At 35.8% G+C, this 22646-nt stretch overlaps 1 protein-coding gene across 2 annotated transcripts in view; it reads right to left on the bottom strand.

The window, feature by feature from the left end:
• CATSPERE (catsper channel auxiliary subunit epsilon) overlaps positions 1-22646 on the bottom strand; it is a 172688-nt gene that overhangs the window by 70579 nt on the left and 79463 nt on the right. Inside the window, exons 8-9 of one of the 2 annotated variants that reach the window (XM_088016862.1) lie at positions 16245-16351; positions 198-694 (exon numbers count right to left, since the gene is read on the bottom strand). In XM_088016862.1, the coding sequence (XP_087872988.1) occupies positions 198-694; positions 16245-16351 (604 nt within the window). The remainder of the gene's footprint in view (positions 1-197; positions 695-16244; positions 16352-22646) is intronic. The other variant, XM_088016863.1, reaches the window with a different exon arrangement.

Below are 22646 nucleotides of genomic sequence, written 5' to 3'. Positions count from 1 at the left end.
TATTTCTTTTGCTGGAAGTGTATCTCTATAACGAGGCTTCTGAAAAGTTAGGTTAGGAAGATGGACTCATTTACAACCATAAATAAAATAACTCTGCAAAAAAGCTGTATAGTATAGTCTCATATTTCGCTGAAATAAATAATACAGTAAATATATCTAAATGTGTAAGTGTAATATACATATACATAATCTTTTACTAACCTTTAATAAATATTTGATCCAACACCATTTTCTTGTTGTAATGCCAATAATTCCACTATCAGGAAGATTTTCATTTATACCCAGTCTTTTGAACCCAGTAAAACTTTTTATGTAAAGAATACCATTTATTAGAAAAAATATTCCATCCCGTGTTAGGCTTACATCAGACACACTGTGTCTTTCATCCTCAGTCAAAATGTTTGGAGGCACTCTGATTCTGGTCCAAGTACGGAATGAATCATTTGTTTGAAAGGTCTCCATATCAGCTACCACAACAACAAATGAAGGAACACAAGCAGCCCAGGTTGCTATTAACTGACTACCATGTGGTGAACAGATTGGTAAAAATCCAGGAATCTCAGGTATTGTCAACAAAGGAAAGGTCAGCAGGAAAAGAAAATCTGCAGTGAAGCAATCTTGAAAAGCCACTTGATTTCCTTTAATCTCCTTTAGTACATCATCTGTTGTCATTGGCATCAAAATATGCCAGGTCCTAAGAAGAAAAAAAAAGAAAATAGAAAAATAAAATGGTATCTTTCTTTTCTCTCATCCATCTTGTACATTGTTGACATTTATCATTTAAAAAAATTTTTTACTTTTATCAACATAAATCTGGGTTAAACAAATCAAATAGCACTAAAATGCTACCTTTGCCCCATTTCTCCTCATTCTTCACTCTTATTCCCAAAGGAAAACAATCTTGACGCTTATTGCTATTTCATCTGCAATGGTCTCCAAATTCTCAAATATTCTTATGCTTCTCTCTTAATATATGATTTTTACACATTATATATTGGCTTCTTATATGACAGATGAAGATGTATTTCTCATAAAATATAACTACCCATACAATGCCTCTTCTCCTAGTATCACAGAGTTTAGTTAAATCTATAGTTTTTGCATTGTTTTACTATGTAAATATTGTTTACTAGTGTGTCAGTTATTTTACTATAATTACATTTTCATATATACATATATATTCATGATATTTCTCCTAGAGTTAATAATTATTTCATTTTGAAAATTTGTTGTTTCCTAAGTGTTCCAATAGGTGATGTGGTGCTCCACAATATTTTCCATGTGGTAAATGCAGAGGTAATCTAGTACTTGTTTCACTTCAGTACTCTTTGAGTTGAAGCCACCATTTACTGGATCCAGAGCTTTTCTCTTTCTTGTTTTGCTAAAGCACATTCTTTAGTACCTCTCTCTGAAAGTATATAAGAACATAAATTTTTGAGACCCTGAATATCTGAAAATATTTTACACACCTGCTGGATAAATTGGCTAGGCAGAGACTTCAGAAATCTCAGGGCATTTTCTCCAGTCTTTTTGTATTAAAGTTTCCTAATGAAAAGTCAGATGATACATTGACTTGTTATTTAAATATGCTCTTTCTATAAGTTTTAGGATCTTCCCTTTTTCTCTTGGTATTCTAAAATTTGACAGGGCTGGGTCTATTTTTTGAGTGGACCTACAGAATTTGTGAAAATAAGGATTCTCCCATGTATCTCGGAAGTTATGAAAAATTCCGAGAGTTTCTCATCAGGTTGTAGATGTTCAGTAAACGTCTCTTGAGTTTCCTCTTTCCTCAGTGTATACATACTTGGGTGATGGCATTCTGCCCACTCAGAGTGCGGTCCTGGCAGTTCAGGGGGACCCATGTTGGGCAGTTGTAGGGTTGTCACCAAACCTCTGTGCCCTAAACAATGCCACCATGAAACGCAATGCAATTACTGTTTTTGCAAGCCACACTACTGACTCTATAACATCAGTTTCAAGTATAGTTTCTACAATCATCAGTACCATTTTTTACATTGTCCACTGGCTATATGATAACCTCACATATGTGTAGTCACATTATAATGAGGTATTGGTGACTCTTTTGTTTGGATGGAGAACTGTTTATCTACAAGGCCTAGAAAGGAGCCAACACTCAAGGCTCGGTCAGGACATACTGAGCATTTCAATTTTCCATGTCTATTATTTTGTTTTCAAGTGTTTGATTTTTTTCATTGTGATTATACACTTCTCAAAATTCTTTTCTTACTTCTTTCCCATTTTATAAAATCATAGTTTTCTTTTATGTATATAATATCTTCTCCTATTTCTGTGAAGATGTTATTTATGTTTTTTTGGATTTTTCTTTTGCTCCCTGCTATGTCTTGTTTCCTCTGAGTTCCATTGTTCTCTTTATTGATTTAGGTGTCTGACGTTCATGTTGGAAGCTTTCTGTAATTCTCTGGTAGTCTTTGGTTTTCCTTTAATATATAAGAGAGAAGTTGTAACAAGTTTTGGGTCAGTTCTTAGGGATACTTCTCTCTCCTCTTGTGTTCCATTGTGCTTCTCCTCTTCTGACTTCAAATTTAAGTTTTTTTTTAAGTAGGTCTGATCAGTTAATGCAAAGAGAAATCCTCTTCTATCTTGCCAGGAGGATATATGTTAGTTTTCCATATTCAGGGAGCAGAGCTGGAGGAAAGGACTGAAGGCACAGTGGAGGGTTCCCATCACTTTAGAATTTACCTCTGCAAGTTCTTTTTTTTTTTTTTAAAGATTTTATTTATTTATTTGACAGAGAGAGACACAGCGAAAGAGGGAACACAAGCAAGGGGAGTGGGAGACAGAGAAGCAGGCTTCCCGCTGAGCAGGGAGCCTGATGCAGGGCTCGATCCCAGGACCCTGGGATCATGACCTGAGCCGAAGGCAGACAGACGCTTAATGCCTGAGCCACCCAGGTGCCCCCCCTCTGCAAGCTCTTAATTAACACAATTTCATGCTCTATGTCAGATACCACTTCTCTCTCTGCTTTCTACTTTCTGTTCTTGCTTCTCTTTCCATCGTTTCTCCTTGTAGGCTTGCAACTATCTTAGTAAGATAATGGGAAAGAATAGAGATAAATAAATGCATTTAATCTGCCATGTTTTAATTTATCTCCTTTAAACTGAATTTCATTAAGTCACGTTCTGCTTAGAAACATCAGTGGTCCCTTAATTATATCCAGGAAAAAAATTCAAGCTATTCCAAATGATTTTCAGGGAATTTCCATATTTTTTCCTATTTAATTTCACTTGCCATATTATATTTCAGGTGTGTTCTTCCTGTTTGCCTACCAGAACTGTATGTGTTCTTCCTCTTTCTTGGGGTGCCCATTCTATCTTCCCTGTCTTTATGTTCCACTGTCTTAAGTTCTGCCCAGAACTATCTCTTCTATTTTGCTTTTTTGTTTTACCACAAAATGTATCTTTTATAAGGATAACCTTTTCTAAACCCAGATTAGTCAATCATGTGGATGGTATTTTATGGCATCCAAGACAGTATTTTTAAAAATGAACCTCCAGGGACGCCTGGGTGGCTCAGTCGTTAAGTGTCTGCCTTCAGCTCAGGTCATGATCCCAGGGTCCTGGGATCGAGTCCCGCATCAGGCTCCCTGCTCGGCAGGGAGCCTGCTTCTCCCTCTGCCTCTGCCTCTCTCTCTCTCTGTCTCTCACGAATAAATAAATAAAATCTTTTAAAAAAATGAACCTCTGATATTCTCTATATATGCATATTTTCTTTGTGTTTCTTTTAAAATACCACTTATTTAATAATTTTATTACTAATGTATCATATATACAAAAGAGTATATGACACACACACACACTTAAAGAATAACACTAAGATGAGCGTCTGTGTACTAATCATCTAGATTAGAATCAGAATGTTACCAATACCTTAGAAATATCCTACGCCTCTCCTTCCCTCATCCCCACTTACTTACACATAATCACTGGCCTGATTTTGTGTTTGCATCTGTGTTTCCATTCCTGTGCTTTTTAAAAACTAGTTTTGTCACAAATATGTTTTTTTAAAACAATATGGAACTGCAAGGAGAAATAGAAAAATCCACTAGTATAGTTAGAAATTCAAAACTAGGGACCCTGGGTGGCTCAGTCAGTTAAACGTCTGCCTTCGGCTCAGGTCATGATCCCAGGGTCCTGGGATCAAGTCCCACATCTGGCTCCTTGCTCTGCAGGGAGCCTGCTTCTCCCTCTCCTCCCCACTTGTGCTCTCTCTCACTATCTCTGTCTCTCTCTCTCTCAAATAAATTAATAAAATCTAAAAAAAAATTCAAAACTCCTCCTTCAGTAATTGACAGATCCAGCAGGCAGAAAATCAGTAAGTACATAATTGAACTAAACAGCACCATCAATCAAGTGTATCCAATTGACATTTAAAGAATATCTCATCCAACAACCGCAGAATACACATTCTTCTCAAGTTCATATGGAACATTGACCATGACACACCATATCCTTGGCCATAAAACACATCTTAAGAAATTAAAAAAAAAAAACCCAGAACATATACAAAGTATGCTCTCAAAATACAATGTAATTAAGCTAGAAGTCAATAACAGAAAGATAGCTGGAAAAATTCCCAAAGATTTGGAGCTTAAACACTTCTAAATAACACATTAGTCAAGGAAGAAATCTCAACTGAAATTTAAAAATATTTTGAACAAAAAGAAAATGAAAAATGTCTTGAACAAATGAAAAAAATACAGCTTATCAAAATTTGAGGGCTACAGTGAAAGCAAGGCTTAGAGGGAAATGTGTAGCATTAAATGCATATATTAGAAAAGAAGAAAGATCTAAAATCAATGCTCTAAGTTTCCACCTTAGAAAACTAGAGAAAAAAAGCAATACAAACCTAAAGGAACTAGAAAAAAAATTGCAGCAGAAATCAATGCACTGAAAACAGAACAATAGAGAAAGATGCCCTAATACCAAAACCAGATAAAACATTACAGGTAAAGTTGCAGACCTTTCGAATTCAACAGTGTGTAAAAAGAATTACATAACAAGGGCAAATGGGATTTATTCCAGTTATGCAAGTCTGGTTCAACATTAAAAATCAATTAATGTAATCTATCACACCAAAGGTTAAAAAAAGGAAAAGCATATAATCACATCAATAGATGCAGAAAAAGCATTTGACAAAATCTCACACCTATTCACGATAAAAACTCTTAGATAATAAGCAATGGAGGGGTACTTCCTCAACTTGATAAAGGAGCATCTGCAAAAGTCATGCAAAAAACTCAATAGTGAGAAACTAGATCCATTCCTACTGTGAACAAGGCAAAGATGTCTCCTCTGATTACCCTTCCTATTCAAGATCACACTGGAAGTGTCTGCCATAGTAAGACGAGAGAAGGAAATAAAAGGCATACAAGATAGAGAAGGAAGTAATAAAATGTTCTTTTTTTAACATTTAAAACATTTTTTAAAAATTAACATATAATGTATTACTTGTTTCAGGGGTACAGGTCTGTGATTCATCAGTCTTACACAATTCACAGTGCTCACCATAGCACATACCCTCCCCAATGTCCATCACCCAGCCACCCCATCCCTCCCACTCCCTCCACCCCAGCAACCCTCAGTTTGTTTCCTGAGATTAAGAGTCTCTTATGGTTTGTCTCCCTCTCTGGTTTTGTCTTGTTTCATTTTTCCCTCCCTTCACCATGATCCTCTGTCTTGTTTCTCAAATTCCTCGTATCAGTGAGATCGTATGATAATTGGCTTTCTCTGATTGACTTATTTCGCTTAGCATAATACCTTCTAGTTCCATCCATGTTGTTGCAAATGGCAGGATTTTTTTGATGGATGCATAATATTCCACCACACATATAAATATGTCACATCTTCTTTATCTCTTCATCTATTGATGGACATCTGGGTTCTTTCCATAGTTTGGCTATTGTGGACATTGCTGCTATAAACATTGGGATGCAAGTGCCCCTTCGGATCACTACATTTGTATCTTTGGGGTAAATACCCAGTAGTGCAATTGCTGGGTCATAGGGTAGCTCTATTTTCAACTTTTTGAGGAACCTCCATACTGTTTTCCAGAGTGGCTGCACCAGCTTGCATTCCTACCAACAGTGTAGGAGCATTCCCCTTTCTCCGCATCCTTGCCAACATCTGTTGTTTACTGACTTGTTAAGTTTAGCCATTCTAACTGGTGAGAGGTGGTATCCCATTGTGGTTTTGATTTGTATTTCCCTAATGACGAGTGATGTTGAGCATTTTTTCATGTGTCTGTTGGCCATTTGTATGTCTTCTCTGCAGAAATCTCTGCTCATGTCTTCTGCCCGTTTCTTGATTGGATTATTTGTTCTTTGGGTGTTGAGTTTGATAAGTTTTTTTTTTTAAAGATTTTACTTATTTTTTGACACAGAGAGAGACAGGGAGAGAGGGAACACAAGTAGGGGGAGTGGGAGAGGGAGAAGCAGGCTTCCTGCAGAGCAGGGAGCCTGATGCAGGGGTCGTTTCCAGGACCCCAGGATCATGACCTGAGCTGAAGGCAGATGTTTAATGACTGAGCCACCCAGGCGCCCCAATAAGTTCTTTATAGTTTTTGGATACTAGCCCTTTATCTGATATGTCATTTGCAAATATCTTCTCCCATTCTGTCAGTTGTTTTTTGGTTTTGTTGACTGTTTCCTTTGCTGTGCAAAAGCTTTTTATCCTGATGAAGTTCCAACAGTTCATTTTTGCCCTTACTACCCTTGCCTTTGGCGATGTTTCTAGGAAGAAGTTGCTGCGGCTGAGGTAGAAGAGATTGCTGCCTGTGTTCTCCTCAAGGATTTTGATGGATTCCTGTCTCACATTTAGGTCTTTCATTCATTTTGAGTCTATTTTTGTGTGTGGTGTAAGGAAATGGTCCAGCTTCATTCCTCTGCATGTGGCTGTCCAATTTTCCCAACACCATTTGTTGAAGAGACTGTCTTTTTTCCATTGGACATTCTTTCCTGCTTTGTCAAAGATTAGTTGGCCATAGAGTTGAGGGCCCATTTCTGGGCTCTCTATTCTGTTCCACTGATCTATGTGTCTGTTTTTGTGCCAGTACCATACTGTCTTGAGGATGACAGCTTTGTAATAGAGCTTGAAGTCCGGAATTGTGATGCCACCAACTTTACTTTTCTTTTCAACATTCCTTTGGCTATTCAGGGTCTTTTCTGGTTCCATACAAATTTTAGGATTATTTGTTCCAGTTCTGTGAAAAAAGTTGGTGGTATTTTGATAGGGATTGCTTTAAATGTGTAGATTGCTCTAGGTAGCATAGACATTTTCACAATATTTGTTCTTCCACTTCATGAGCATGGAGCGTTTTTCCATTTCTGTGTGTCTTCCTCAATTTCTTTCATGAGTATTCTATAGTTTTCTGAGTACAGATTCTTTGCCTCTTTGGTTAGATTTATTTCTAGGTATCTTATGGTTTTGTATGCCATTGTAAATGGGATGGACTCCTTTCTTTTGTCTCATTGTTGGTGTATAGAAATGCAACTGATTTCTGTGCATTGATTTTATATCCTGTCGCTTTACTGAATTCTTATATGAATTCTAGCAACTTTGGGATGGAATCTCTTGGGTTTTCCACATAAAGTATTATGTCATCTGCAAAGAGTGAGAGAGTTTGACTTCTTTGCCAATTCCGATGCCTTTTATTTCTTTTTGTTGTCTGATTGCTGAGGCTAGGAGTTCTAATACTATGTTGAACAGCAGTTGGGATAGTGGACATCCCTGCCATGTCCCTGACCTTAGGGGGAAAGTTCTCAGTTTTTCCCCATTGAGAATCATATTTGCTGTGGGTTTTTCACAGATGGCCTTTATCATATTGGAAGTATGTACCCTCTATCCCTACACTGTTAAGAGTTTTAATCAAGAAAGGATGCTGTACTTTGTCAAATGCTTTTTCTGCATCTATTGAGAGGATCATATGGTTCTTGTCCTTTCTTTTATTTATGTAGTGTATCACATTGATTTGCAGATGTTGAACCAACCTTGCAGGAATAAATCCCAGGAATAAATCCCAATTTGTCGTGGTGAATAATCCTTTTAATGTACTGTTGGATCCTATTGGCTAGTATTTTGGTGAGAATTTTGGCATCCATGTTCATCAGGAATATTGGTCTGTAATTATCCTTTTTGGTGGGGTCTTTGTCTGTTTTGGGATCAAGGTAATGCTGCTGGCCTCATAAAAAGAGTTGGGAAGTTTTCCTTCCATTTTGATTTTTTGAAACAGCTTCAGAAGAATAGGTATTAATTCTTTAAATGTGTGGTAGCATTCCCCTGGGAAGCCCTCTGGCCCTAGGCTCTTGTTTGTTTACTGATTTTGTTTTTTGTTTACTGAGATTTTTGATTACTGCTTCAATTTCTTTGCTGGTTATGGGTCTGTTCAGGTTTTCTATTTCTTCCTGGTTCAGTTTTAGTAGTTTATACGTCTCTAGGAATGCATCCATTCTTTCAAGATTGTCTAATTTGTTGGCATATAGTTGCTCATAATATGTTCTTACAATTGTTTTTATTTCTTCAGTGTTGGTTGTGCTCTCTCCTCTTTCATTCATGATTTTATTTATTTGGGTTCTTTCTCTTTTCTTTTTGATAAGTCTGGCCAGGGGTTTATCAATTTTATTCTTTCAAAGAACCAGCTCCTAGTTTCATTGATCTGTTCTACTGTTCTTTTGGTTTCTATTTCATTGATTCCTGCTCTAATCTTTATTAATTCTCTTCTCCTGCTGAGTTTAGGCTTTATTTGCTGTTCTTTCTCCAGCTCCTTTAGGTGTAGGGTTAGGTTGTGTAGTTGAGACATTTTTTGTTTCTTGAGAAAGGTTTGTAGTGCTATACACTTCCCTCTTAGGATTGCTTTTACTGCATCCCAAAGATTTTGAACAGTTGTGTTTTCATTTTCATTTGTTTCCATGAATTTTTTAAAATTCTCCTTTAATTTCCTGGTTGACCCATTCATTCTTTAGTAGGATGCTCTTTAGCTTTCATGGATTTGGGTTCTTTCCAACTTTCCTCTTGTGACTGAGTTCCAGTTTCAAAGCACCGTGGTCCAAAAATATGCCGGGAATGATCCCAATCTTTTGGTACTAGTTGAGACCTGATTTGTGACTCAGATGTGATCTATTCTGGAGACTGTTCCATGGACACTAGAGAAGAATGTGTATTCTGTTGCTTTGGGATGGAATGTTCTGAATATATCTGTGAAGTCCATTTGGTCCAGTGTGTCTTTTAAAGTCTTTATTTCCTTGTTGATCTTTTGCTTAGATGATCTGTCCATTTCAGTGAGTGGGGGGTGTTAAGATCCCCTACTATTATTATATTATTATCATTTTGTTTCTTTGATTTTGTTATTAATTGGCTTATATAATTGGCTGCTCCCGTGTTAGGGGAATAAATATTTACAGTTGTTAGAGCTTCTTGTTGGATAGACCCTTTAATTATGATATAGTGTCCTTCCTCATCTCTTATTACAGTCTTTGGTATAAAATCTAATTTGTCTGATATAAGGATTGCCACCCCAGCTTCCTTTTGGTGTCCATTAGCATGATAAATGGTTTTCCACCCCCTCACTTTAAATCTGGAGGTGTCTTTGGGTCTAAGATGAGTCTATTGCAGGCAGCATAACAATGAGTCTTGCTTTTTTATCCAATCTGATAACCTGTGTCTTTTGATTGGGGCATTTAGCCCATTTACATTCAGAGTAACTATTGAAAGATATGAATTTAGTGCCATTGTATTGCCTGTAAGGTGATTGTTACTGTATATTGTCTCTGTTCCTTTCTGGTCTATGTTACTTTTGGGCTCTCTCTTTGCTTAGAGGAATCCTTTCAATATTTCTTGTAGGGCTGGTTTGGTCATCACAAATTCTTTTAGTTTCTGTTTGTCCTGGCTTTTTATCACTCCTTTTATTTTGGATGACATCCTAGCTGGATTAAGTATTCTTGGCTGCATATTTTTCTCCTTTAGTATCCTGAATATATCATGGCAGTCCTTCCTGGTGTGCCAGGTCTCTGTGGATAGGTCTGCTGCCAACCTAATGTTTCTACCCTTATAGGTTACAGACCTCTTGTCCCGAGCTCTTTCAGGATTTTCTCTTTGTCTCTGAGGTTTGTAGGTTTCACAATTAGATGTTGGGGTGTTGACCTATTTTTATTGATTTTGAGGGGGGGTTCTCTCTGCCTCCTGGATTTTGATGCCTGTTTCCCTCTCCAGATTAGGTAAGTTCTCTGCTATAATTTGCTCCAAAATACCTTCTGCCCCCCCCTTTCTTTTTCTTCTGGGATCCCAATTATTCTAATATTGTTTCACTTTATGGGATCACATACCTCTCGAATTCTTCCCTTGTGATCCAATAGTTGTTTATCTCTCTTTTTCTCAGCTTCTTTATTCTCCATCGTTTGGTCTTCTATATCACTAATTCTCTCTTTTGCTTCTTTTATCCTAGCAGTTAGAGCCTCCATTTTTTTTTTTTTTTTGCATCTCATTAATAGCCTTTCTGATTTTGAGTTGGTTAGATTTTAGTTCTTTTATTTCCCCAGAACGAGATTATCTAATGTTTTCTATTTTTTTTTCCAAGCCCAGCTAGTATTTTATAATTGTTATTCTGAATTCTAGTTCTGACATCTTACTAATGTCCATATTGATTAGGTCCTTGGCAGTCAGTACTGCCTCTTGTTCTCTTTTTTGAGGTGAGTCTTTCCTTCTTGTCATTCTGTCCAGAGAAGAATAGACGAATGGGAGAACAAAATACTAAAAGGGCAACAATGACCCCAGAATAATATACACTAAACAAATCAGAAGAGACCTGGAATCAGGAAAAAAAATATAATCAGACAGGTGAGCAGAATAGAACAATATGCTGGATTCTGTGTGCAGTTTTGTCTGTTTTTTAGAAAACTAGATCCCAAAACTGTAAAGAAAAAAAAAACTTGTATATGTACAAAAATAAAATTAAATACAATGAGAGGATCAAATTCAACTGTAAAAATGGAAATTAAACAAGAAAAAACAAAAGAGAAAGAAACAACAACAACAACACAGGAAGGAATATAAACAGACAGGTGAATAGAACAGAGCAATCATTATCTCCTGAGTGTCTTTTGGTCAGTTTGTTAGAGGAAACCACATCTCAAAATTGTAAAGAAAGAAAAACTTATATATACAAAAATAAAATTAAATACATTGAGAGGATAGAATGTATCTATAAAGATGAAAATTAAAAAATACTTTAACAAAACAACCTCCCCAAAAAAAGAAGAAAAGAAAGAGAGAGAGAGAGAAAGAGAGAATATGATAAAGCGGGTGAATAGAACAGAGCCATACAGAAGATTTTGGGTGTATTTTGGTCTGTTAAAAGAAACTGCATCCCAAAATTTTAATGAAAGAAAAACTTATACAAAAATAAAGTTAAATACAATGAAGGGATAGAATATGACTGTAAAATGGAAATTAAAAAAGATTTTAAGAAAGGAATTGATAAGATAAGAAGTTGGTTGAAAAAGGAAAGAAGAAAAATTTTAAAAAAGAAAGAAATAAAGAAAATTAAAAAAATTAAAGTTGAAAGACTAAAGAATCATGGGGAAAAAAGCCATGAATTCTATGTGCTGTATTCTGCTAGCTCTGGAGGTTTGCAGTTCTCATTGATTGGTAAACTTGGTCTAGGCTGGGTAGTCTTGCTGATCCTCTGGGGGAGGGGCCTGTTGCATTGATTCTCAAAATGTCTTTGCCCCAGGCAGAATTGCACCTCCCTTGTCAGGGGCCAGGCTAAGTAATCTGCTCCTTTTTGCTCTATGTGGCTTTTGTTCCCCAAAGGCTTTCCATGTAGCTTTAGAGGATGAGAATGAAAATGGTGGTCCTCAATCTCTGGCCCCGGAGCTAAAAGCTCAGGGACCCACTCCTCAGTGAGCCTTCAGAGAAAAGCAGTCAGTCACTCCTGTCTCCCTTACTCTCCGGCTGCACTCTGTGCTCACCCAGCATGTGATGGAGAGTTTCTATCTCAAGCACACAACCCAAACTGAGCAACTCCTGCACCGCCTCTCCTGGGGAAGGGGGTGTCTTTCCAGTTCTGCTGCTTGTTGGGGCCCTCCTTGAAGAGCAGTGTCCCAACTGTGCTACAGATCACAGTTACGGCAACCCTGAGCTGAGAGCTCACTCCTGTGCTTACTCTTTGCAGCCAGCCTCCCCGCTCTGATACCTGGGAGCTCTGTCATACTCAGGCACCCCCAGTCTTCCTGTGACCCTGAGGATCTTGAGACCACACTGCCCCAGCGAGGGTTTCACCCCCCGCTTAGCCACCTGAGCAAAGTCCCTCACTGGAGCAGATTTCTAAAAGTTCTGATTTTGTGCTCCCCTGCTCTATCACTTGCAGGTAGCCGGCTGACAGAGTCTTCCTCCCCCACCCATGGTCTATTTTCCCATGTATCACCTTGGATTCACTCCTCCACACCTCCTACCTTGCAGAAAGTGGTCGCTTTTCTATTCGTAGAGTTGCAGCTATTCTTTTCTTCCATCTCTGGTTGAGTTTGCAGATGTTCAGAATGGTTTGATAGCTATCTAGCTGAATTCCTGGGACCAGATGAAATTAAGGTCTCCTACTCCTCTGCCATCTTGGGTTCTTCTCCTATTATTATTATTTTTAAAGATTTTATTTTTAAGTAATCTCTACACCAAACATGGGGCCCAAACTCACAACCCCAAGATCAAGAGTTGCATGTTCTTCCAACTGAGCCAGCCAGGCACCCCTAGTATTATTGTTTTTTTAAGGCTAGGAGAAAGAACAGAGCTTACATCAGCAGTAAAATGTTCTTTATCTGCAGATGACATGATTATCTATGTAGAAAATCCCAAAGAACAAATAAAAAAAAAATCCTGGAACTAATAAGCAATTGTAGCAAGGTTGCAGGATACAAGGTTAATATACAAAAGTCAATTCTCATGCTTTATAAAACTAGCTTACCACTTATATGTATTGTTAAATAATATATTATTTAATTTTTCAAGTTTTGTACTTTATATAGATGGAATCATACAGTACTTTTCTTCCATGATGACTTGCCTTTTTCTTTCAATGTTATGTTTGTGAAATTCATTCATGTTGATTTGGATTGCTGTGTTTGATTCATTTTTACTGCTGTATAATGCATATAGTCTATAGCATAATTATAGGATGCTTACCCATTTCACTATGAATGGAAATTAGAATTTCAATTTTTTTCTTGTTATTAGAAACAATTCTGCTACAAATACACACATCTCCTGGTGCACTTGTGCATGGATTTCTGTAGAATATATGTTGCTATTGAATTGCTGAACCATTGGTATGTGCATCTTTAGCTTTGTGTGATAATGTAAAATTATCTTACAAATTGGTTGTGCAATGTAAGTGTTCCCATTGTTGCAGTGTGCCATATGTATATGGCCAGCCCTAGATTTCAAAATCTTTAAAAAATGCAGTAGAAATTAATGTAATTAAATTGTTATACTAGAAAATATTCACTTAATGCAAAAGAGAACAATAGAGGAACAGAGGAACAAAAAAGACATGAGAAATATAGAAAGCGAAAATAAAATGGCAGACATAAATCCAACTATATCAATAATAACATTAAATGTGAGTGTACTAAACAGTCTAATCAAATGGCAGGGATTATCAGACTGATAACAAAATAAGTTCCAACTATATGTTGTCTATAGGAGATACATTTAAGATTCAAAAATACAGATATGTTGAGGGGCATCTGGGTGGCTCAGTCAGTTAAGCATCTGACTTTGGCTCAGGTCATGATCTCAGGGTCCTGGGATGGAGCCCCATGTTGGGCTTCCTGCTCAGTGGGGAGTCTGCTTCTCCCTCTCCCTCTGCCCCTCCTCCTGCTTGTGCACACTCTCCCTCTGTTTCTCAAATAAATAAATAAAATCTTTAAAAAAATACAAGTAGGTTGAAAGTAAAGGGTAAAAAAAGATATTATGCAAAGGCAACCATAGAAAGGTGGAAAGGCTATAGTAGTATCAGAGAAAATAACTTTAAGGCAAAAATAGTACAAAGATAAAGAACATTTTATAATGTCAAGATAGTTTGTCATCCATCAGGAAAGTATAATAATTATAAACATATTCATCTGACAACAGAGACCCAAAATATATGAAGTAAAAACTGACAGGATGAAGGGGGAAATAGACAGTTCAACAAAAATAATAGTTGGAGATTTGATATACCATTTTCAATACTGGGATAGAACAAATAGCAAAAGATCAACAAAGAGAACACTTAAACAACTCTCTATACCAACTAAACCTAACAGATATCTACACTCCACCCAACAACAGACTATACATTCTTCACAAGTGCACATGGAAAATCCCCTAGGACAAACTATATTTTAGGCAATAGAACAAACTTCAATACATACAAGAGAATTGAAATCACACAAGATATTTTCTCTGACAACAAAGAAATGAAATTAGATACCATATAACTCACAATTTCAACCTTAGGTATACACCCAGGAGAAATAAAAACATTATGTCTACACAAAGACTTGTAAATAAATGTTCACAGCAGCACTACTCATAATAGTCTAAAAGTGGACAAAATCAAAATGTCCATCACCTGAAGAATGAATTTTTTTAAAAGTTGGTGTATCCATAAAATGGAATATTATTTGGCAATTTTTATTCCTTTTTAGGAATGGAATACTGATACATGCTACAACATGGATGAACCTTGAAAACATTACGCTAACTGAAAGAAACCAGTTGCAAAAGACCATATATTATATGATTCTCTTAATATGAAATATCCAGAATAGGCAAATCTATAGAGACAGAAAATAGATTAGTAGTACCAAGGACTGGGAGGAGGAAAGAATAGGATTTCTTTTTGAGTTGATAAAGATGTTCTAGAATTAAACAGTGGTGATAGTCCCACAACTCTGTAAGTATACTAAAAGCCATTGAATTGTATACTTTAAAAGGATGAATCATGTGTATATGAAGCTCCATAAAGTTAACAATAGAGAAGAAACAAATGGTACCTATAACTTTCCTACCTGCCTGCTAAATCAGACAAGCCTTTAGATGGTTTTGTAATGGCTATTTCTCCTACCTCCCTATCTCCCAAAGTTTTATAAAGTCAGCAAGAATTTTAGCCCCGGATTATTATGATTGTTTAAAACCATCTTCTCTTTCTGAATGTCATCCTTTACTTTACCCATGAATTCAACTTCTTTGTATCTCCTGAAATGTGTCTGCTTTCTTAGGTTTCTGCTTGAAAGCTCTTGTATATGTTGCCTCTCTGTTTGGAATGCTCCCCCAATTAGCTAATTTTTATTTTTCAATACTGCTGATGTCACCTCTTTAGAAAAGTCCCCCTTGATTCCCTTTCATCCAAACCTTAACTGGTGCACCCTCTATTCCATTTCACCTGGGTTCGCCTCTATTTTTTTACTTGTCTCCCCACCTCAGGTAAGGTTACTGAGGGCAGGAATTGTATCTTTTAGTTATAAGCACCTTGCCCTGTGCCTAGTTGAAATAGATTAAGAAAGCCTGTCTAAACCCCATAAGCACTTACTGAATTTAACAGTAACAGATTTTATCTTTCAGGTGGTATTTGTTGTGTGTATGTGTGTACTGATGGTGGTAATGATTGTGGCATCAGTTACACCACTGTGGTTCACTTTTCTGAACCGGCAGGAAGCATTTTGAGATATGCCAGGATTTGCCCACATCCTGAATGAGGCTCTGGGACTGAAGTTTAGCTATTAATACCCAGTTGTAAAATGATAATCCAGAAGTGTGACTGCCAGTTTCTAAGTTGGTAACTAGTTCTGACTGTTAACAATTTTTTTGTGTATCATGAAAGAAGCTACTTGGAAATTATATATATTACATGAAATTCCACTAGGGTTTTAAAATTTCTTTTTTTAAAAATTATGTTCAGTTAGCCACTGTATAGTACATAATTAGTTTTTGATGTAGTGTTCAATGATTCATTAGTTAAGTATAACACCCAGTGCTCATCACAGCACGTGCCCTCCTCAATACCCATCACCCTGTTACCCCCTACCCCCAACCTCCTCTCCTCTGAAACCCCCAGATTGTTTTTCGTTGTCCATATTCTCTCATGGTTCATTTCCTCCTCTTTACTTTAAATTTCTGATAGTTATTTTACTAAATTTTAAAAATAAAATTTATATGTGAAAATTTAAAATTAAATACCCATTCTTCATTTTGTCATATGGAAGATAAATTCTTCTCCTCAGAGTTGTATATATGCCAGGCTTCTGTCCCAAAGTGGCCAACTGCTTGGTAAGTATTATGGAATTCTGTAAAAAAAAATCCTCTTTTTACTTTTCATAGACAAAAATTATTCTGAAATTAAATCATGATATATTAAATTTGTTATTTTAGCTAAGACATTATTTATATTTATACATTTACCAGATTTTCAAGAGTCTGTTTTTTTTCTACCATATAGCTTCCTCCCCATTGAACTTTATGAATCACAAAGAAGTTGTAATACCATTTCCAACATGTTGAAAATACTATACATAGTTAGATTCCTGAATGAATTGAGATTATGGGGACCTTTAAATAAATACCCTCATGTTTTAGTCTCAATGAACTGTGTAATGGAGTTCCTAAAACTAACCTGTTAGGATTATTTCTATATGAATCTGACTTCAAAACATATTCTTTTTTTAAAAAAAAGATTTTATTTGAGAGAGAGAATACAAGCAGGGGGAGGGGCAGAGGGAGAGGGAGAAGTAGACTCCCTGCTGAGTGCAGAGCCCTAGTTGGACCCTACTTGGAGCCCATGCAGGGATCTATGTGGGGCTCCATCCTAGGACTCTGAGATCACGACCTGAAGTAAGACACTTACCCAACAGCCACCCAGCCACCCTCAACATAATCTTTCAAGGTAGGTTTCAAATGACATCTGGAGGCTTTAACAAAAGTTCTCTTAGTATAATAATAGATCTGACATGCTTCCTCTTGTTCTAATGAGATTTAAGGAGTAGTTGAATTGACTGTTTTTTTTTCCTGATAGATATTTTTGGAATAGGGGCAATGGTTTCATTATAGGGAATCCCTAGGAAAAAAAAATCAGATAATGAGGGTCAGTCTAAAATTCCATAGCTTCTGGGGCACCTGGCAGGCTCAGTTGGTTAAGCTCTGACTCTTGGTTTTGGCTCAGGTCCTGATCTCAGGGTCATGAGATCCAGCCCTCTTCCGGCTCCATGCTTAGTGTAGAGTCTGCTTGAGATTCTCGCTCTCCTTCTGCCTCTGTCCCTCCCCCTGCTCAGCACACACTCTCTCTCTCTCAAAATAAATAAATAAAAATCTTTAATAAAAAATAAATAAAAGAAAATTCCATGTCTTCCTTCTGCCCTAATCCTCCAATAATGCTCCAGTTAATTTCCTAGAAATGTCAACCATCAACAAAGGAGACTTTGGGATTGCTACGATGAGTGTCAGTTAGAGCGTATTCATTGGGACTATGGAGTTATCTAATAGGATTTAACCTAATTTTGAGAGTGAATGTGGTCAGGGAAGGCCTCCTTGAAGAATACACATTTGTTGATTTTGATAGAGAAGTATAGATTTGCCTGGTACATAATAAATAATGGATATTTTAAATTTTACTTCTGAAAGTTTTATTCACTATTCAGAATTTTATTTTATTTTTTACACTATTCAGAATTTTAAATACAAGTAACTGTCTTTCATATAACTGCAAAGGAAAGGAATAAATGTAGCATAGACTGAGACAGGAATAAAACATAATAAGTGCCACATACCGAAAATATAATAGATAAAAGGATAGTTTAAGAAAAAGTTAAGACAATCATTCAAACAAGCTTATTAAAAGTATGGTTTTCCATCAAGAGGATAATTCATTGTCATTAAAGATAATTTTATAAATATGGCAAAAATTAACATATAGAAATTATAAAAATAAAAAACACATTTAGTATATTTCTTAGAATTTACCAAATGTAGGCTACTGTTATGCATCCATGTTATATAACTAGAAATCTATATAAACATCATTTTTAATGATAGTATGATAGTCCATTGAGTGAATTATCATCATTGATTTAACACTCCCCTACTGGACATTGAGGTAATTTTTATTTTTTCACTATTATAAATATTATTGCCATGGATATCATCAGATGTACAGTCTTTTCCACACTATAGACTATTTCTTTAATTAGATTCTTGGAAATGTGATTACTGGGTCAAAACTTTAAACACTTTAAAAACTCTTGATATGTACTATTGAAATAATTTCTAAAAGGAATGTGTGAGTTTATTTTATTATTAGTAATTTATGACAACAAATGTCACGATGCTGATGTCAAACTCCGTATTATTATTTTAAAAAGTATTTTTCCAGTTATAACATCAATATATGGTTATAGAAAATTAATATACTTTGTGTTTATCTGATTTTTTTTTCAGCAGCATTTGATACGTTGGACTAATCTCCTCCTTTGAAACACTCTCTTACTTGGCTTCCATGTTACCATTTGCTCCTTGCTCTATTAGAGATCCCCAGGCTTGGTCCCAGATTTTCTTCCTCCCAGTACCTTTCTCATAGTACATTCTCTTCCTAGGTAATCTCACTCAGTCACATGGCTTCAAATATCATTCCATTCCTATAAAACTGATCAAATTATATGGCCCAGATCCCAAATTTTATATTCTAGCTCCAGATCTATGTACCTAACTAGATTTTTAATGATTTTGCTTGTCTTACAAACACTTCAAACCAATATGTCCAAAACTGCACTGCTGCCTTGAGGCTCTGCCTCCTAAATCTGCATTAACATATTTTTTTAAAGGTTTTATTTATTTATTAGAGAGAGAGAGAGAAAGCACAAGCAGGGGGAGTGGCAGGCAGAGGGAGAAGCAGGCTCCTCGTTGAGCAAGGAGCCTGATGCAGGACTTGACCCCAGGACCCCGGGATCATCACCTGAGCTGAAGGCAGATGCTTAACTGACTGAGCCACCCAGGCGTCCCTCTGCATTAATATTTGTTGAATGAATAAAGAAGAAAAAAATGTCATCACCCAGAAGAGAGTATAGTTCTTTCACAATACAGCTGTGAGAGGAACATTCCAGACAGAATGAACAACAGTTACAAAGGCTCTGAGGGAGGAGAGGAATTATTATGTTTGAGAAATTGAAAGGAAGATAATGGCTAGAATGTAGTAAGAGAGAAATAGTACAGGAAAAGGTTAGATAAAAGACAGGCAGGAACCACATCATGCTAAGCATTGTCGGTCCTGGAAAATAGTTTGGATTTTATTCTTAGTACAATTGGCAAATGTTAAAGGCATTTTAAAATAGAATTATAACTATTTTTTTGAAATAGTTTGACTCACAAGAAGTGAGTCAGCTTTCCCCAGTGATAATAGCTTATATAATCTTAGTGCCTGTCAAAACCCAGGAAATTGATGATATAACACTGTTAACTCAGGTATGAACCTTATTAAAATTTCATCATTCTTTTTTACAAAGTGCTTCTTTTTTTGGGTATAGTTCTGTGAAATTTTATCATATGTCTAGATTTATGTAACCATCACCCACAATATAGAACTGTTATAGAATACAGATTATGGAACTGTTCCATCACAAATAACAAACTCCTTCATGTTAACCCTTAAGAGTCACAACTGCCTGCTAACTCTAACTTCTGGCAATCACTTATCTGTTTTCAATTAGTACAGTTTTGTCACCTCTAAAATCTGTTATAAATGGAATCACACATTACACAACACTTAAAATTGACTTTTTAACTCAGCATCCATCCAAGTTGTTGGGTGTATCAATAGTGCATTCTTTAAACATAAAAGGTAAAACTATGAAATCTCTAGAAGAAAATAGACAGAAATCTTCATGACATTGGATCTAACATTGATTTTTTGGATATGACTCCAAAGGCATAGGCAACTAAAGGAAAAATAGACAAATTGGACCTCATCAAAATTTAAAACTTTTGTGTACCAAAAGACCTCTCAAAAGAGTAAAATGGCAACTCACTCACAGAATGGAAGAAAATATTTGCAAATCACATATAATACAACAGATTAATATACAGAATATATAATGAATTTCTAAAACTCAACAACAACAACAACAAAACCCAATTAAAAAATAGACAAAGGACTTGAATAGCATTTATCCAGAGAAGATTATACAAATAGCTGATAGGCACATGAAAAGATACTCAACATTACTAATTATTAGGGAAATGCAAATCAAAACCATGGTGAGATACAACTTCATATCCTTTAGGATGACTATTATTAAAAATAAAGTTTTTGCCAAACTATGGAAAGAGCCTAGATGTCCATTGATAGATGAATGGATAAAGAAGATGTGGTATATATATATATGTGTGTGTGTGTGTGTGTGTGTGTGTGTGTGTGTATACACACACAATGGAATATTATGCAGCCATTAAAAAATGAAATCTTGCCATTTGCAACGATGTGGTTGGAACAAGAGGGTATTATGCCTAGCAAAATAAGTCAATCAGAGAAAGACAATTATCATATGATCTCATTGATATATGGAATTTGAGAAACAAGGCAGAGGATCATAGGGGAAGAGAGGAAAAAATGAAACAAGATGAAACCAGAGAGGGAGACAAATCATAAGAGACTCTTAATCATAAGAAACAAACTGAGGGCTGCTGGAGAGGAGGGGGGTGGGAGGGAAGGGGTGGCTGGGTGATGGACATTGGGGAGGGTATGTGCTATGCTGAGCAATGTGAATTGTGTATGACTGATGAATCCCAGACCTGTACCCCCAAAATAAATAATACTTTATATGCTAATTAAAAAAAGAAATAAAATATGACATTTGAGTAAAAAAAATAAAGGTTTTATTGATAAATTTTGCTAAGAATTTAATGTAGAATTAATGCCTATCCTTCTAAAACTCTTCCAAAAAATCAAAGAAAAGGGAATGCTCCCAAACTCATTTTACAAGTCCAGCATTACCCTGATACCAAAACCAGAAAAGGACACTACTAGAAGACAAATTATAGTCCAATATTACTGATGAATATAGGTGCAAAATTCTCAACTACATACTAACCAACCAAATTCAATAGCACATACATGATGATCAAGTGGGATTTTTCCCTGGGATGCAAGGATGGTTCAACATACGCAAATCAACAAATAAGTTACATCACATGAATAGAATGAAAGACAAAAATCATATGATTATCTCAGTAGACACAGGAAAAACATTTGACAAAATTCTACATCTATTTATGTTAAAAACTCCTTTACAAATTACGTGTAGAAGAAACATACCTCAACATGACAAAGGCAATATCTGACAAAAATCACAGCTAACATCATATTCAATGGTGAATGGTTGAAAACTTTATCTCTAATATCAGGAACAAGAAAAGGGTTCCTACCTTTAACTCTTATTCAACACAGTACTGGAAGTCCTAGCCAGAGAAACCAAGCAAGAAAAAGAAAGGCATCAGAATAGGAAAGGAGAAAGTAAAATTGTCTGTTTGCTAATGATATGACCTTGTATATAGAAAATCTTAAAATTCCACCAAAAAAATCCCACAAAAGAACAAAACAAAACCCTGTTAGATCTAATCCAAAAGTTATTAAAGTTGCGGGATAGAAATTAACACACAAAAATCAGTCACATTTCTATATACTAACAATAAATTACCTGAAAAAGAAATAAAGAAAATTATCTCATTTACAATAGCATCAAAACAATAAAAAATACTTAGGAATAAAATTAACCAAGAAGGTGAAGGATCTGTACACTGAAAACTATAAGACACTGATGAAAGAAATTGAAGAAGACACAAATAAATGGAAAGGTATTTCTGTGTTCATTACTGAAAGCCATCTATAGATTCAATATAATCCCTATTAAGAGTTCAATGGCATTTTTCTGCAAAGGTAGAAAAAAGAATTCTAAAATTTATATGGAACCAAAAAAGATTCCGAATAGCCAAGGTAATCCTGAGAAAGAAGAATAAAGCAGGAGGCATCACACTTCCTGATTTCAAGCTATGTTATAAGGCTACAGTAATCAAAGTAGGATGGTCCTGGCATAAAAACAGACAAATAGATCATTGGAACAGAATTGGAAGTTCAGAAATAAACTGAAGCATATGCAGTAAACCACTACTTGAGACAAGGAGCCAAGAACACTAGATGGAGAGGAGTCTCTTCAATAATGGTGCTGAGGAAAATTGGATATTCATGAGTAAAAGATTGACACTAGACACCGTCTTACACTCACAAAAATTAACTCAAAATTGATTAAAATCTTAAATGTAAGACCTGAAACTATAAAACTCCTAGAAGAAAACATTGGAAAAAAGCTCCTTGACATGGGTCCTGGCATTGAATTTTTTGTGGTATGACACAACACAAGAAACAAAATCAAAATTAAACAAGTGGGGCAATGTCAAATTTAAAAAGCTTCTGCAAAGAAAAAGAAACAACAAAGTGAAAATATAACCTATGGAATGGGAAAAATATTTGCAAAGCTTTATCTCATAAGGGATTAATATTCAAAATGTTTAAAGAACTCATATAACTCAATAGCTACAAGC

This window comes from Eumetopias jubatus, unplaced genomic scaffold, assembly GCF_037043125.1.
Source record: "Eumetopias jubatus isolate StellerSeaLion01/CBP00866 unplaced genomic scaffold, mEumJub1_p1.0 scaffold_12, whole genome shotgun sequence".
Taxonomy (NCBI): Eukaryota; Metazoa; Chordata; class Mammalia; order Carnivora; family Otariidae; genus Eumetopias; species Eumetopias jubatus.
The sequence above is the reverse complement of the archived record's forward strand: the minus strand, read 5'-3'. Positions and strand labels throughout refer to the sequence as shown.